General features: G+C 42.2%; 1 protein-coding gene across 1 annotated transcript; it reads right to left on the reverse strand.

The window, feature by feature from the left end:
• Window positions 1-239: 239 nt before the first annotated feature.
• Window positions 240-13,439, reverse strand: LOC115129560 (dihydropteridine reductase-like). Its single transcript, XM_029660044.2, has 7 exons — window positions 13,273-13,439; window positions 12,868-12,960; window positions 12,378-12,474; window positions 12,025-12,165; window positions 8,370-8,478; window positions 7,418-7,501; window positions 240-810 (listed from the first exon to the last, which is right to left on the reverse strand). Exons 1-7 carry the CDS (start codon window positions 13,354-13,356, stop codon window positions 708-710), a joined length of 711 nt encoding a protein of 236 aa, XP_029515904.1. The 5' UTR covers window positions 13,357-13,439; the 3' UTR covers window positions 240-707.
• Window positions 13,440-13,950: the final 511 nt, after the last annotated feature.

Genomic DNA, 13,950 nt, shown 5'->3' on the forward strand with positions numbered 1-13,950 from the left:
ATTGGGCTGCCTATCTAAAAACACTCATATTCCCTTAGGCACACAATGGCTAATTTGACTGGTGAGGTGAGTTGTTATCCAGGGGCACCACCTGGTGGTGAAGGCTATAGCATGTCACTGGAAATGACCATGCGCTAGAACAAGTCAAACAAGGCAGGTGAATTTACTGTAACTGGTCTCCAACCCCATTCAAAATGGTATGTATTTAATGGAAGGCAAATAAGTCTAATTATAACCAGTTAAATTCAATGAAATATTTTATTTGGGGGTAGGGGTGGGCAGGGATTAAATCAGGATTTTGGCAGTGGTGAAACTGCTACAAATCCATAATCCCCAAAATGTGTTGCTTTTCTATGATTGTTTTCTATGATTGTTATGATTGTTTAAAGTACCAAGGTTACGGTGATGTTGTAGTATCTTGATTGTCTCTCACATATTATTAAATCAGATTATGATTCATATGGAGTTTTATTCAAATTGAGACCGAGGAATAAAACAACATCAAAAGACACAAAAATACAAACAATTTGTTATGAGATACTGATAATAGTTCTTAGAGGGAACATCTTCAACCAAGCATTCATCCCCTCTTTCTCCCTGACTCATTTTAACCCTCCCGACCCGCCCCATCACCATCTCTCCCAACCATCCCGCTCAACTAGCCCTCCCTCCTGCTCTCTCATTGTCTATCCCTCCCTCCCTCTCCTCTATTGCGTGGGTAGTGTCTGTGTCTTGCCTCCCACAGTAGCGAGCTGCATCAGACTGCCCGATGCTGGACGATCTGCACCAGTGGCCCAATTGAAGAACGTTCTGGAAGACAGAAAAATAAGACTGAGAAAATAAGAAAAGTAAGAGGATGAGACTATGGAGTGTTGGCTAATGTTTAACTATATAAAAGAAAAAGTGTTAAACAAAACAATATGTATTTTATACTTGAGATTCCTCAAAGTAGCCACCCTTCGCCTTGATGACAGCTTTGCAAACTCTTGGCATTCTATTAACCAGCATCAATTAACAGGTGTGCCTTGTTAAAAAGTTAATTTGTCAAATTTCTATCCTTCTTAATGCGTTTGAGCCAATTAGTTGTGTTGTGATAAGGTATGGTTGGTATACAGAAGATTTGGTAAAAGACCAAGTCCATTTTATGGAAAGAATAGCTCAAACAAGCAAAGAGAAACGGCAGTCCATCATAACTTTTAAGACATGAAGGTCAGTCAATGTGGAACATTTCATGAACTTTGAAAGTTTCTTCAAGTGCAGTCTAAAAAAAACATTAATGTGCTTTGATGAAACTGGCTCTCATGGGGACTCCACAGGAAAGGAAGACCCAGAGTTACCGCTGCTGCAGAGGATAAGTTCATTAGAGTTACCAGCCTCTGAAATTGCAGCTCAAACAAATGCTTCACAGAGTTCAAGTTACAGACACATCTCACCATCAACTGTTGAGAGGAGACTGTGTGAATCAGGCCTTTGTGGTCAAATTGCTGCAAAGAAACCACTACTAAAGGACACCAATAATAAGAAGAGACTTGCTTGGGCCAAGAAACACAAGCAATGGACATTAGACTGGTGGAAATCTGTAATTTGGTCTGATGAGTCATTTGAGATTTTTCACTCCAACCGCCGTGTCTTTGTGAGACGCAGAGTAGGTGAACAGATGATCTCCGCATGTGTGGTTCCCACCGTGAAGCATGGAGGAGGTGGTGTGATGGTGCTTTGCTGGTGATTTATTTAGAATTCAAAGCACACTTAACCAGCATGGCTATCACAGCATTCTGAGGCAATACACCATTCCATCTGGTTTGCGGTTAGTGGGACTATCATTTGTTTTTCAACAGGACAATGACCCAACACACCTACAGGCTGTGTAAGGGCTATTTGACCAAGAAGGAGAGTAATGGAGTGCTGCATCAGATGACCTGGCCTCCACAATCACCCAACCTTAACCCGGTTGAGATGGTTTGGGATGAGTTGGACCGCAGAGTGATGGAAAAGCAGCCGACAAGTTTCCACCAGACGTGATGCTTGGCATTCAGGCCAAAGAGTTCAATCTTGATTTCATCAGACCAGAGGATTTTGTTTCTCATGGTCTGAGAGTCTTTAGGTGCCTTTTGGCAAACTCCAAGTGGGCTGTCATGTGTCTTTTACTGGTGGAGTGCTGCAGAGATAGTTGTCCTTCCGGAAGGTTCTCCCATCTCCACAGAGGAACTCTAGAGCTCTGTCAGAGTGAACATCTTAGTCACCTCCCTGACAAAGGCCCTTCTCCAACGATTGCTCAGTTTTGCCGGGCAGGCCAGCTCTAGTAAGAGTCTTGGTGGTTCTAAACTTTTTCCATTTAAGAATGATGGAGGCCACTGTGTGCTTGGGGACCTTCAATGCTGCAGACATTTTTTGGTACCCTTCCCAGATCTGTTCCTCGACACAATCCTATCTCAGAGCTCTACGGAAAATTCCTGAGACCTCATGGCTTGGTTTTTGCTCTGACATGCCTTGTCAACTGTGGGACATCATATAGGACAGGTGGGTGCCTTTCCAAATCATGTCCAATCAATAGAATTGACCACAGCTGGACTCCAATCAAGTTGTCAAAACATCTCAAGGAAGATCAATGGAAACAGGATGCACCTGAGCTCAATTTCGAGTGTCATAGCAAAGGGTATGAATACTTATGTAAATAAGTTTATTTTGAATTTTTTTATATATATATATTTTTTTTTCTTTATACATTTGCAAACATTTTCACCTTTTTGTTATCAAATCAAAGTTTATTTGTCACGTGCACCGAATACAACAGGTGTAGGTAGACCTTACAGTGAACTTTTACTTACAGGCTCTAATCAATAGTGCGAAAAAAGGTATTTGTGTGTGTGTGTGTAGGTAAGTAAAGGAATAAAACAATAAAAAGACATTTGAAAACAGTAGCAAGGCTATATACAGACACCGGTTAGTCAGGCTTATTGAGGTAGTATGTACATGTAGGTATGGTTAAAGTGACTATGCATATATGATGAACAGAGAGTAGCAGTAGCTTAAAAAGAGGGGTTGGCGGGTGGTGGGATACAATGCAGATAGCCCCGGTTAGCCAATGTGCGGGAGCACTGGTTGGTCGGGCCAATTGAGGTAGTATGTACATTAATGTATAGTTTAAGTGACTATACATATATGATAAACAGAGATTAGCGGCAGCGTAAAAGAGGCGTTGGAGGGGGAACACAATGCAAATAGTCCGGGTAACCATTTGGTTACCTGTTCAGGAGTCTTATGGCTTGGGGGTAAAAACTGTTGAGAAACCTTTTTGTCCTAGACTTGGCACTCCAGTACCGCTTGCCATTCGGTAGTAGAGAGAACAGTCTATGACTGGGGTGGCCGGGGTCTTTGACAATTTTTAGGGCCTTCCTCTGACACCGCCTGGTGTAGAGGTCCTGGATGGCAGGAAGCTTTGCCCCAGTGATGTACTGAGCCGTACGCACTACCCTCAAGTGCCTTGCGGTCGGAGGCCGAGCAATTGCCATACCTGGCAGTGATGCAACCGGTCAGGATGCTCTCGATGTTGCAGCAGTAGAGCCTTTTGAGGATATCAGGACCCATGCCAAATCTTTTTAGTTTCCTGAGGAGGAATAGGCTTTGTTGTGCCCTCTTCACGACTGTCTTGGTGTGTTTAGACCATTCTAGTTTGTTTGTTTATGTGGACACCAAGGAACTTGAAGCTCTCAACCTGCTCCACTACAGCCCCGTTGATGAGAATGGGGGCATGCTTGGTGCTCCTTTTCCTGTAGTCCACAATCATCTCCTTAGTCTTGGTTACGTTGAGGGATAGGTTGTTATTCTGGCACCACCCGGCCAGGTCTCTGACCTCCTCCCTATAGGCTGTCTCGTCGCTGTCGGTGATCAGGCCTACCACTGTTGTGTCGTCTGCAAACTTAATGATGGTGTTGGAGTCGTGCCAGGCCATGCAGTCGTGGGTGAACAGGGAGTACAGGAGGGGAGTGAGCACGCACCCCTGAGGAGCTCCAGTGTTGAGGATCAGCGTGGCAGATGTGTTGCTACCTACCCTCACCACCTGGGGGTGGCCCATCAGGAAGTCCAGGATCCACTTGTAGAGGGAGGTGTTTAGTCCCAGGTTCCTTAGCTTAGTGATGAGCTTTGAGGGTACTATAGTGTTGAATGCTGAGCTGTAGTCAATGAATAGCATTCTCACATAGGTGTTCATTTTGTCCAGGTGGGAAAGGGCAGTGTAGAATGCAATAGAGATTGCATCATCTGTGGATCTGTTTGAGCGTGGGTCTAGGGTTTCTGGGATAATGGTGTTTATGTGAGCCATTACCGACCTTTCAAAGCACTTCATGGCTACGGACGAGAGTGCTACGGGTCTGTAGTCATTTAGGTAGGTTGCCTTTGAGTTCTTGGGCACAGGGACTATGGTGGTCTGCTTGAAACATGTTGGTATTACAGACTCAATCAGGGACATGTTGAAAATGTCAGTGAAGACACCTGCCCGGAGCACATGTCCTGGTAATCCTTCTGGCCCCGCAGGCTTGGGGATGTTGACCTGTTTGAAGGTCTTACTCAAGGCTACGGAGAGCGTGATCACACAGTAGTCCGGAACAGCTGGTGCTCTCGTGCATGCTTCAGTGTTGCTTGCCTCGAAGCAAGCATAGAAGTGATTTAGCTCGTCTGGTAGGCTCGTGTCACTTGGCAGCTCGCGGCTGTGCTTCACTTTGTAGTCTGTAATAGTTTGCAAGCCCTGCCACATCAGACGAGCGTCAGAGCTGGTGTAGTATGATTCAATCTTTGCCCTATATTGACGCTTTTCCTGTTTGATTGTTCTTCGCAGGGCATAGCGGGATTTCTTGTATGCTTCCAGGTTAGAGTCCCGCACCTTGAAAGCGGCAGCTCTGCCCTTTAGCTCAGTGCGAATGTTGCCTGTAATCCATGGCTTCTGGTTGGGGTATGTACATACAGTCACTGTGGGGACAACATCCTCGATGCACTTATTGATAAAGCCAGTGACTGATATGGTGTATTCCTCAATGTCATTGGAAGAATCCCGGAACATGTTAAAGTTTGTGAAAGCAAAACAGTCCTGTAGTTTATTCATCTGCTTCATCTGACCACTTTTTTATAGACCGAGTCACTGGTGCATCCTGCTTTAATTTTTGCTTGCAAGAAGGAATCAGGAGGATAGAGTTGTGGTCGGATTTACGAAATGGAAGGCAAGGGAGAGCTTTGTACGCATCTCTGTGTGTGGAGTACAGGTGATCTAGAATTGTTTTCCCTCTAGTTGCACATTTAACATGTTGATAGAGATTTGGTAGAACTGATTTAAGTTTCCCTGCATTAAAGTCTCCAGCCACTAGGAGCGCTGCCTCTGGGTGAGTGGTTTCCTGTTTTCTTATTTCCTTATACAGCTGACTGAGTGCGGTCTTAGTGCCAGCATCTGTTTGTGGTGGTAAATAAACAGCCACGAAAAGTATAGCTGAGAACTCTTTAGGTAAGTAGTGTGGCCTACAATTTATCACAATATACTCTACTTCAGGCGAGCAAAATCTAGAGACTTCCTTAGATTTCGTGCACCAGCTGTTGTTTACAAATATGCACAGACCACCCCACCCCCTGGTCTTACCGGAGTGTGCTGTTCTATCCTGCCGGTGCAGCATATATCCCGCTAGCTGAATATCCATGTCGTCATTCAGCCACAATTCCGTGAAACATAGGATATTACAGTTTTTGATGTCCCGTTGGTAGGATATTTGTCGTCGTACCTCGTCTAATTTATTGTCCAATAACTGCACGTCGGCGAGTAATATTGACGGTAACTAACGGCAGCTTTCCTACTCGCTTTCTGCGGGTCCTGACGAGGCATCCGGCTCTTTGTCCTCTGTACCAGCGTCACTTCCTCTTGCTAATAACTGGGAAGTTGGCCCTGCCGGGTGTTTGGAGAATATCATGTGAATCTTGCTTGCTGTTGAAAAAATCTTCGTCTAATCCGAGGTGAGTGATCGCTGTCCTGATATCCAGAAGCTCTTTTCTGACATAAAATACGGTTGCAGAAACCTTATGTACAAAATAAGTTACAAATAACGTGAAACCCCCCACATAATAGCACAATTGGTTGGGTGTCCGTAAAACTGCTGCCATTTCTTCCGGTGCCTATCTGGAGAGCTATGGGCTATTGTGTGCAGATTACTGAGAATATATATTTTTTAATCCATTTCGAATAAGGCTGTAATGTAACAAAATGTGGAAAAAGTAAAGGGGTCTGAATACTTTCCGAAGGTACTGTATACAGGGGTACCGGTACCGAGTCAATGTGCAGGGATACAGGTTAGTCGAGGTAATTGAGGTAATATGCCCATGTCGGTAAGGGTAAAGTGACTATGCGTAGAAAATAAACAGTGAGCACCAGCTGTTTCTGACAACAATGTCACCAATAGTCAAGTCTGAGTCCAAGTCGTGCCTGGCCATGCAGTCATGAGAGAACAGGGAGTACAGTCAGAGTCAACACTGGTTGAGTCAGAGTTTTAGTCAGAAGTCAAGCCTGAGTCCTGGACTCAAGTACTACAACACTGGCCTATTCACACGTCAGTCAACATTCATACTCCAGTCCATCAAGCGGACATTTGAGAAGCAGCAGAGACTGTATCAAAGGGTTAATTGAATTGCCCTCTCCCATTGCTTCTATTTATACTTCCTGACCCTCATCTGTTTATACTGTTAATCTGCAGGGTTAATGACATCCAACTATTCTGGGATTATAAAAAATCCCATCTAATCTCTACCATGGTACAGAGGAGAGACTGGAGACTCAGCGGTCTGTGTCTAAGGTTACATGAATTGAGGGACACAAACTTTAGGGGCTCCATACGCTAGCTCAGAATAGACCTACAAAAAAAGTATAGCTCATTTATGTTGGTGTATGTTAATTACAGTATATCGTTAACATTGCATATACAGCATATTTGGGCAAATCCTGAAAAGAGGATATGTAAGTAATTGAAAGCCAAAAGTATCCAAGTAATTTAAAGATTGGAGATAATTAGTTAATTGATATGTCCATCAAATTCATATATTTTTTTTATCACATAACAGTATTATTCAAACCAGACATTTGGCTCTACATATCTTTTGGCAAGGTGTTGATTTTAACAATATAATTGAGTGGGCTATTTTCCAGCATTGCCATCTTCTGGCGAAATATTGGTATACACCAATTCCCTTAAAAATAAAAAGATTGTCTAGAATTATAGTCATATACTGATCAAGAGATGCATGTTCTTAACCCTGGAATACATCGAATGGTGGCCTTAATTAAAGCATAAATATACTGTACATTTCATTTCTAAGTTTGAGATCAACTAAATATCAGATAAAACAAACAGTAACGTAAACAACCCATCATCCGCCACATCACACTCACTCTGAAATGTACTCCAGCGGTGTCCAGGAACCAAAGTCTGCATCGGGCATGAACTTCCTGTTCATCGGCGTGTCCAAGGTTACCCTGTGTAATCAAGTCACATGACAGTGATCGGAACTGACTCGAGGCCTGAGGATCTGGCCCTGGACTGAATGTAACAGCCCCATGTAAGCCCCTTGTCTACATATTAAAACGCATAAGCAGAGCTAAAGCGTAGAGATGATATCTCTGTTGATTTATTTACTGCAAGCAAGCATCCAACAACCTCTTTGATTTCACTGTTATATTTTGAGATGAGCAAGAGAATTGCTACAAAAACATTTACAAACGTTGAAATATGATTTTAGATATCTGTTGTATTAGTTGCATGTTTGAATGTGCACAGTTGCAGTCTACAGTCTTTCTTGTGTGTGCACAGTTGCAGTCTACGGTCTATTGCACAGTTGCAGTGAGCAAAGCAACCCTCATCCTATACGTATTGGTAGTGCAGAAGAACTGCAAGTCATGGGGGTAATGCTAACCATATGTGACAGCTATTAGTAGCCTGGCAGGTGGCCTCAGCCCAACCTCATGTAATTGGAATGTACCATAACAGAGCCCTGAGAATATTGACAATAAAACTCAGATACGGGCTTCTCATCGTGACATTGCAAAAAAAGTGCTTTACATGCATCAGTTAATCAATGAAACTGTGTAAACAGATAGCTGCTCATGAGGTGAATACAAGAGCGACTGAGCGAGTCTTCTTCCTTTAGGACAGGCAACCCTTTTCGATCCTCCCAGACATTGAGGCCAACTACACCTACAACTGTGATGAAATAAACAATTTCATTATTTACCCTTTGACCTCTGTTTCTTCAAATAAATTAAACTCCCAACGACTTTCTAATGAGGGCAGGGTTTTCCTATTCCTAATTAGTAAATAAACTTGGCAGGCGATCAGATGACTCACGGTAGTATGGCTACAGCCACACCTCCAGGGGGCATCCCACTGTCTTCTCCGGCTAGACTCTGACAGAGCTGATGGACTGCTGCCTTGGCCATGCCATAGCCCACCATGCCTGAGGAGAGAGAGAGAGGGGTGAAGAGAGGGAGGGTGATATAGGAGAGATGGTTGGATAGGTGAGTTGTCATTTATACAAACAGCCAAATCAGATAAGTAGAGAAAAAACACAAATAAATCTCACCATTATAACAAGGGACATGAAATATACACAATAAATGTTACAAAGTAATACACAGTACAAGTCAAACATTTGGACAAACCTACTCATTACAGGGTTTTTCTTTATTTGTACTATTTTCTACATTGTAGAATAGGGAAGACATCAGAACTATGAAATAACACATATGGAATCATGTAGCAACCAAAAAAGGTTTAAACAAATCAAAATACTTTTGTATTTGAGATTCTTCAAAGTGCCACCCTTTGCTTTCTTGACAGCTTTGCACACTCTTGGTATTCTCTCAACTAGCTTCATCACCTGGAATGCATTTCAATTAACAGGTGTGCCTTGTTAAAAGTTCATTTGTGGAATTTCTTTCCTTCTTAATGCGTTTGAGCCAATCAGTTGTGTTGTGACAAGGTAGGGGTTGTATACAGAAGATAGCCCTATTTGGTAAAACACCAAGTCCATATTATGACAAGAACAGCTCAAATAAGCAAAGAGAAATGACAGAGTATCATTACTTTAAGACATGAATGTAAGTCAATCCGCCACAGGAAAGGAAACCCCAGAGTTACCTCTGCTGCAGAGGATAAGTTCATTACAGTTATCAGCCTCATAATTTGCAGCCCAAATAAATGCTTCACAGAGTTCAAGTAACAGACACATGTCAACATCAACTGTTCAGAGGAGACTGGGTGAATCAGGCCTTCGTGGTCAAATGCAAAGAAATCACTCCTAAAGGACACAAAAAAGAAGAAGAGACTTACTTGGACCAAGAAACATGAGCAATGGACATTAGACCGGTGGAAATCTGTCCTTTTTGGTTCTAACCGCAGAGTCTTTGTGAGGTTCAGTATAAGTGAACGGATGATCTCTGCATGTGTGGTTCCCACCGTGAAGCATGGAGGAGGAAGTGTGATGGTGTGGGGGTGCTTTGCTGGTGAAACGGCCAGTGATTTATTTAAAATTCAAGGCACACTTAACCAGCATGTCTACCACAGCATTCTGCAGTGATACGCCAGCCCATCTGGTTCCCGCTTCATGGAACTATCATTTGTTTTTCAACAGGACAATGACCCAACACCCCTCCAGGCTGTGTAAGGGCTATTTGACCATGAAGGAGAGTGATGGAATGCTGCATTAGATGACCTGGCCTCCACAACCACCCGACCTCAACCCAATTGAGATGGTTTGGGATGAATTAGACCGCAGAGTGAAGGAAAAGCAGCCAACAAGTGCTCAGGATGTGGGAACTCCTTCAAGACTGTTGGAAAAACATTCCTGGTGAAGCTGGTTGAGAGAATACCAAGTGTGCTAAGCTGTCATGAAGGCGGCTGATTTGCTTAACACTTTTTAGGTTAGTACATGATTCCATGTGTGTTATTTCATAGTTGATGTCTTCACTATTATTCTACAATGTAAAAACAAATGTCAAAATAAAGAAAAACCCTGGAATGAGTAGATGTGTCCAAACTTTTGGTACTATATGTGATATTACAAACATAGTTTCCTCAGCTGGTGAGCTCAAAATATACTATGATGTAACATACATTCACAACACATTTTCTGTTCATATACTATGGACATATATTCCAGGTGCTTTTGGATCCCTGACTTTGCCCATTACAGTTGTATTGAGAGATGACTGCTTGTTCCACAAGCATGCTTTTGACTTCCCTTCAATGTTTGTAGCATCTGGAAACAATACGCAGCATTTTCCACTTAGAAACACTTCTTTGAAGAATGTAATATGCTCTCCCCACCCTCATATAAAAGAGTGGAGGCATGCCACAGCTACATTTGAAGAATGGACCAATGGGAGAAAGGGGTGGAGAGTTAGCTCTTCCTTAAAATGGTTGTTCTCTCTCCAAGATACTGTACTACTAAAATGAACTGGAACATATTTGAAATGAAATGGAACACAGTCTTTCGTTGGGGGAGACTGTCGTATTGGATTGCATAGATGTGCTCCAAATTGCATTAGGATGGTTCATAGGAAGTGTGCTTAGAATCTATTACCCCAAAGAGGATTAACAGACTTGTGTGCTGAATCACCCAAAGTTAAATCATTGTTATTTGACAGTTCAACCTCTCTTTTAAAGCTAGGGTGAAGGATAAGGGTCATAGGGTGCTCACATGGTTAACTAACCTCAGTCTTTAACCCCAAATCAACCCATAATCTTTTAGTCCACAATGGAATGTTTACAATGTAGCTTACTTTTCGTCTACGTCTGGCTTTGTAAGACTAAGACACCACTGGAACCCAAACTGCCCAAAGGCAGTATATCAACATTGAGAAAAATCAGACTCATGAGTAGCTGGTAAAGTATTAAAGCTAAAATAAAAGTTAAAATATAAGCACAGATAACCCCTAAACACATGCAATCTTAAAGCACTACTTCTGTCTTCCACTGTCTTGTTTTTTTTGTCAATAGTACAGAGCATTTGTATTTTGAATAGGCCTAAGGCAATCAATGTTTGATAAGGCACGGGGGAAATGCTTTACCTACATTATAAAATGAAAAGTAGTTTTAAAGACGTATTTCTAAAACTCACACACTTCACCTAAAGGCAGCTCTGAGCATTACCTGAGGGGAAATACTGTAGAACCTTTTTTAATACAAATAAATCCGGCATACAGATGAGTAAAACGATAGGAACATCCCCAAATAATATTAGACATACCACTGTCAAAATAAACCAACCCCCCTCAGGGAAATCTCTGCAATTTCCTGGCCTTTGTCTAGATTAGCACTAGATGCTACATTGCAATAAGAGAACAGCACAGCACACTCTAACCATGTCCACATGTGAAGAGGCCCAAATTCTGCTGACTCATTCTCCTCCCCAATCTGACAGCCAATGAGAGCGGGAGCTCGGTAGTGACTGCCAATCAGGGATTTCAGGTGCCCTAGTGTCAGGAGTTGTATTGTTGTCAGGGTCATCATATGGGTAACACACCACACAGGGAATGGCATGGGTGCTTGGTCCTATAGGTACCTTCACATGCACACAGGGTCTAAAATATCAGACAGAATTATGTGAAAAAACATAGTAGGAACAATTTCTCTCCTCATAATTTATCCAGCATCGTGAAATATCACTATGTAGATCATATTAAATAAACATGCTACTCATATTTTAGTTCCTACGTCATAGGCTTATTTGTACCCAAATAGGTTTCACAAAGTGCTTGATGACACAAGCTGCTATTTGTTTTGGCTGCTTAAATCGTGACGACAGTAGATGTATGCCAAAGTCCCTCGGACATCAAAGTCTGAGTGAAACGGTGGTCAGAACAGAGGCACAATCTAACAGGGCCAGCATGACAACATTACAAGAGAAAATAGAATGCATAATAGAATAAATTACAATACCAGTCGAATATTTTAGAACGCCAGAAGAATAGAATACCAGTAGAGGTATGTGGCATCTTACCACTAGTGCCACCCAGTGATGCTTTAGCCCCAGCCAGAGTCAGCAGTCCCCCTTGCTTCAGGTGAACAGCAGCCAGGTGGCTAGAGATGGTAGAGGTCCACACACTCTGCTTCCACATCATGTCTGTGTTTTTGTACAAGTCTAAAACATACATACACAAGAGAACATTTTGTTTGAGGAGCAACATGGTAATAATGAAGGACCATATGACTAAATAGAACACTATACAATGGCACGAACAAACATCCCCGTTGAGAATTCAGCCTAAGGGGAAATTGGTTTTAAACTATTCATATCAGTGTGTGTTCAAAATTAACTGATGATATCTCAGGGAAATGCTGTTGAACTCTGACCTTTTGAGCTGCAATTTCCTCCTGCCCATCCACCTGCCACACACAAGATGGCATCTACTTTCTGGTCCCCTAGCAACTGTGCCACATCTGCTGTCACCTGCAGCAAAGAAGAAAACAGTCTTATTAGAAAGGGCAAGACTCTGTTTTGCTAATATAACATTTGATTTGAATATATATTTTATCATTCGGAATGTCACCACTTCCTGTGTTTACAATTTGTTGACATACAGCTGCCAAAACGAAGATATCAATTTAACCTAGCATTTTAAAAAGACACATTCAATATGGCAATGAATAGAATAGACCCCTATAGGCCTATGCAATAGCATAACCATTGAGTACAGTTTCCGATCGTGGCATAGAAATTACGGTAATTATCCTGCGTTTGGCAAATGGAAAGTCAATGATCCTTTCCCTTGATACCGGATCATTCACTAAGCCAAAACTGTCAACATCACAGAGGCAGCAGGTGAAAGCGCGTTCCTCCTACCTGCCCCGCTTGCTCGGTAAATGACTCGGATAACTTCACCAGCACGTTCGCGTTTGCCTCCTCATTGGCAACGATATCGATGCTGGCTACCCACTATTGTTGGAAAAGAAAGAAGCAATTGAAAATAGGATGATGGCATCGAATTATCCTGCAAAGTAGGCTATTTATTCAAAATGCAAGTGATGATGTTTTCTGAAAGTTCTGGGCTGGGATCGTTCAATGTTAAATGATGACACTTTCATATGGATGCATTTCTTTTTCCTTGCCTCTTACCATAGCATCTACTTAACATGTGGTTATTGCAAATAGACACTGTGGCAAGCAACATAGCACACTATTTCGTATTTGTATTCTATATGTATTCTTTATTAAAAAAACAAAAACAAACTATAGCACGCTACTCACCCATCCTTTAGATTTGAAGTGCTGAACAATTTTGCTACCTAGTGCGCCTCTTCCTCCGTAAACGAGTACCCGATTGGCAGCCATGCGTTCTTTACTATAAGCGTTAGCAATGATGATTATTTCACAAAACGCGACAGCTACCGCAGACAGAAAGATATATATATATATATATATATATAGGGAGAGAGAACGGGCGAGAGAGAAGGAAAAAAAGAAAGAAAGAGTTACACCCACCCACAAGATTTAAAGAGACACACTCAGCACATCAAGAGGCGGATCCTCTAGTTCAATTGTGTTTTAAATTAGTTAAGACTGTTAGACATTTCTGAGTGCATAGGTTACACCATAATGAAAGTCAGTGGAGGGGTTGACACTAATAAGTGCCTTTAAAATGACACATGATTAACATGATGTAATGTAATCAATACTAATCATGAGTATGGGTTAATTGATACCAGGCTCCAACATGCACAAAGAAAGCCACCGCATCGTGACAAACTGTGAAATTGATCATGAGTTTAATCCAGTGGTAAACACACACGATTATGTGTGAATTTATGTATTCAGATAAAAATCAACATACCGTATTTGGATACAGTAGCAGTGAGACACCAACATCTTATGACACCGGCTTGGCCTGTGTGGGAACACGTCCTAGTCATCCTGAGTACAGCGTGT

Source organism: Oncorhynchus nerka, linkage group LG5 (assembly GCF_034236695.1).
Source record: "Oncorhynchus nerka isolate Pitt River linkage group LG5, Oner_Uvic_2.0, whole genome shotgun sequence".
Taxonomy (NCBI): domain Eukaryota; kingdom Metazoa; phylum Chordata; class Actinopteri; order Salmoniformes; family Salmonidae; genus Oncorhynchus; species Oncorhynchus nerka.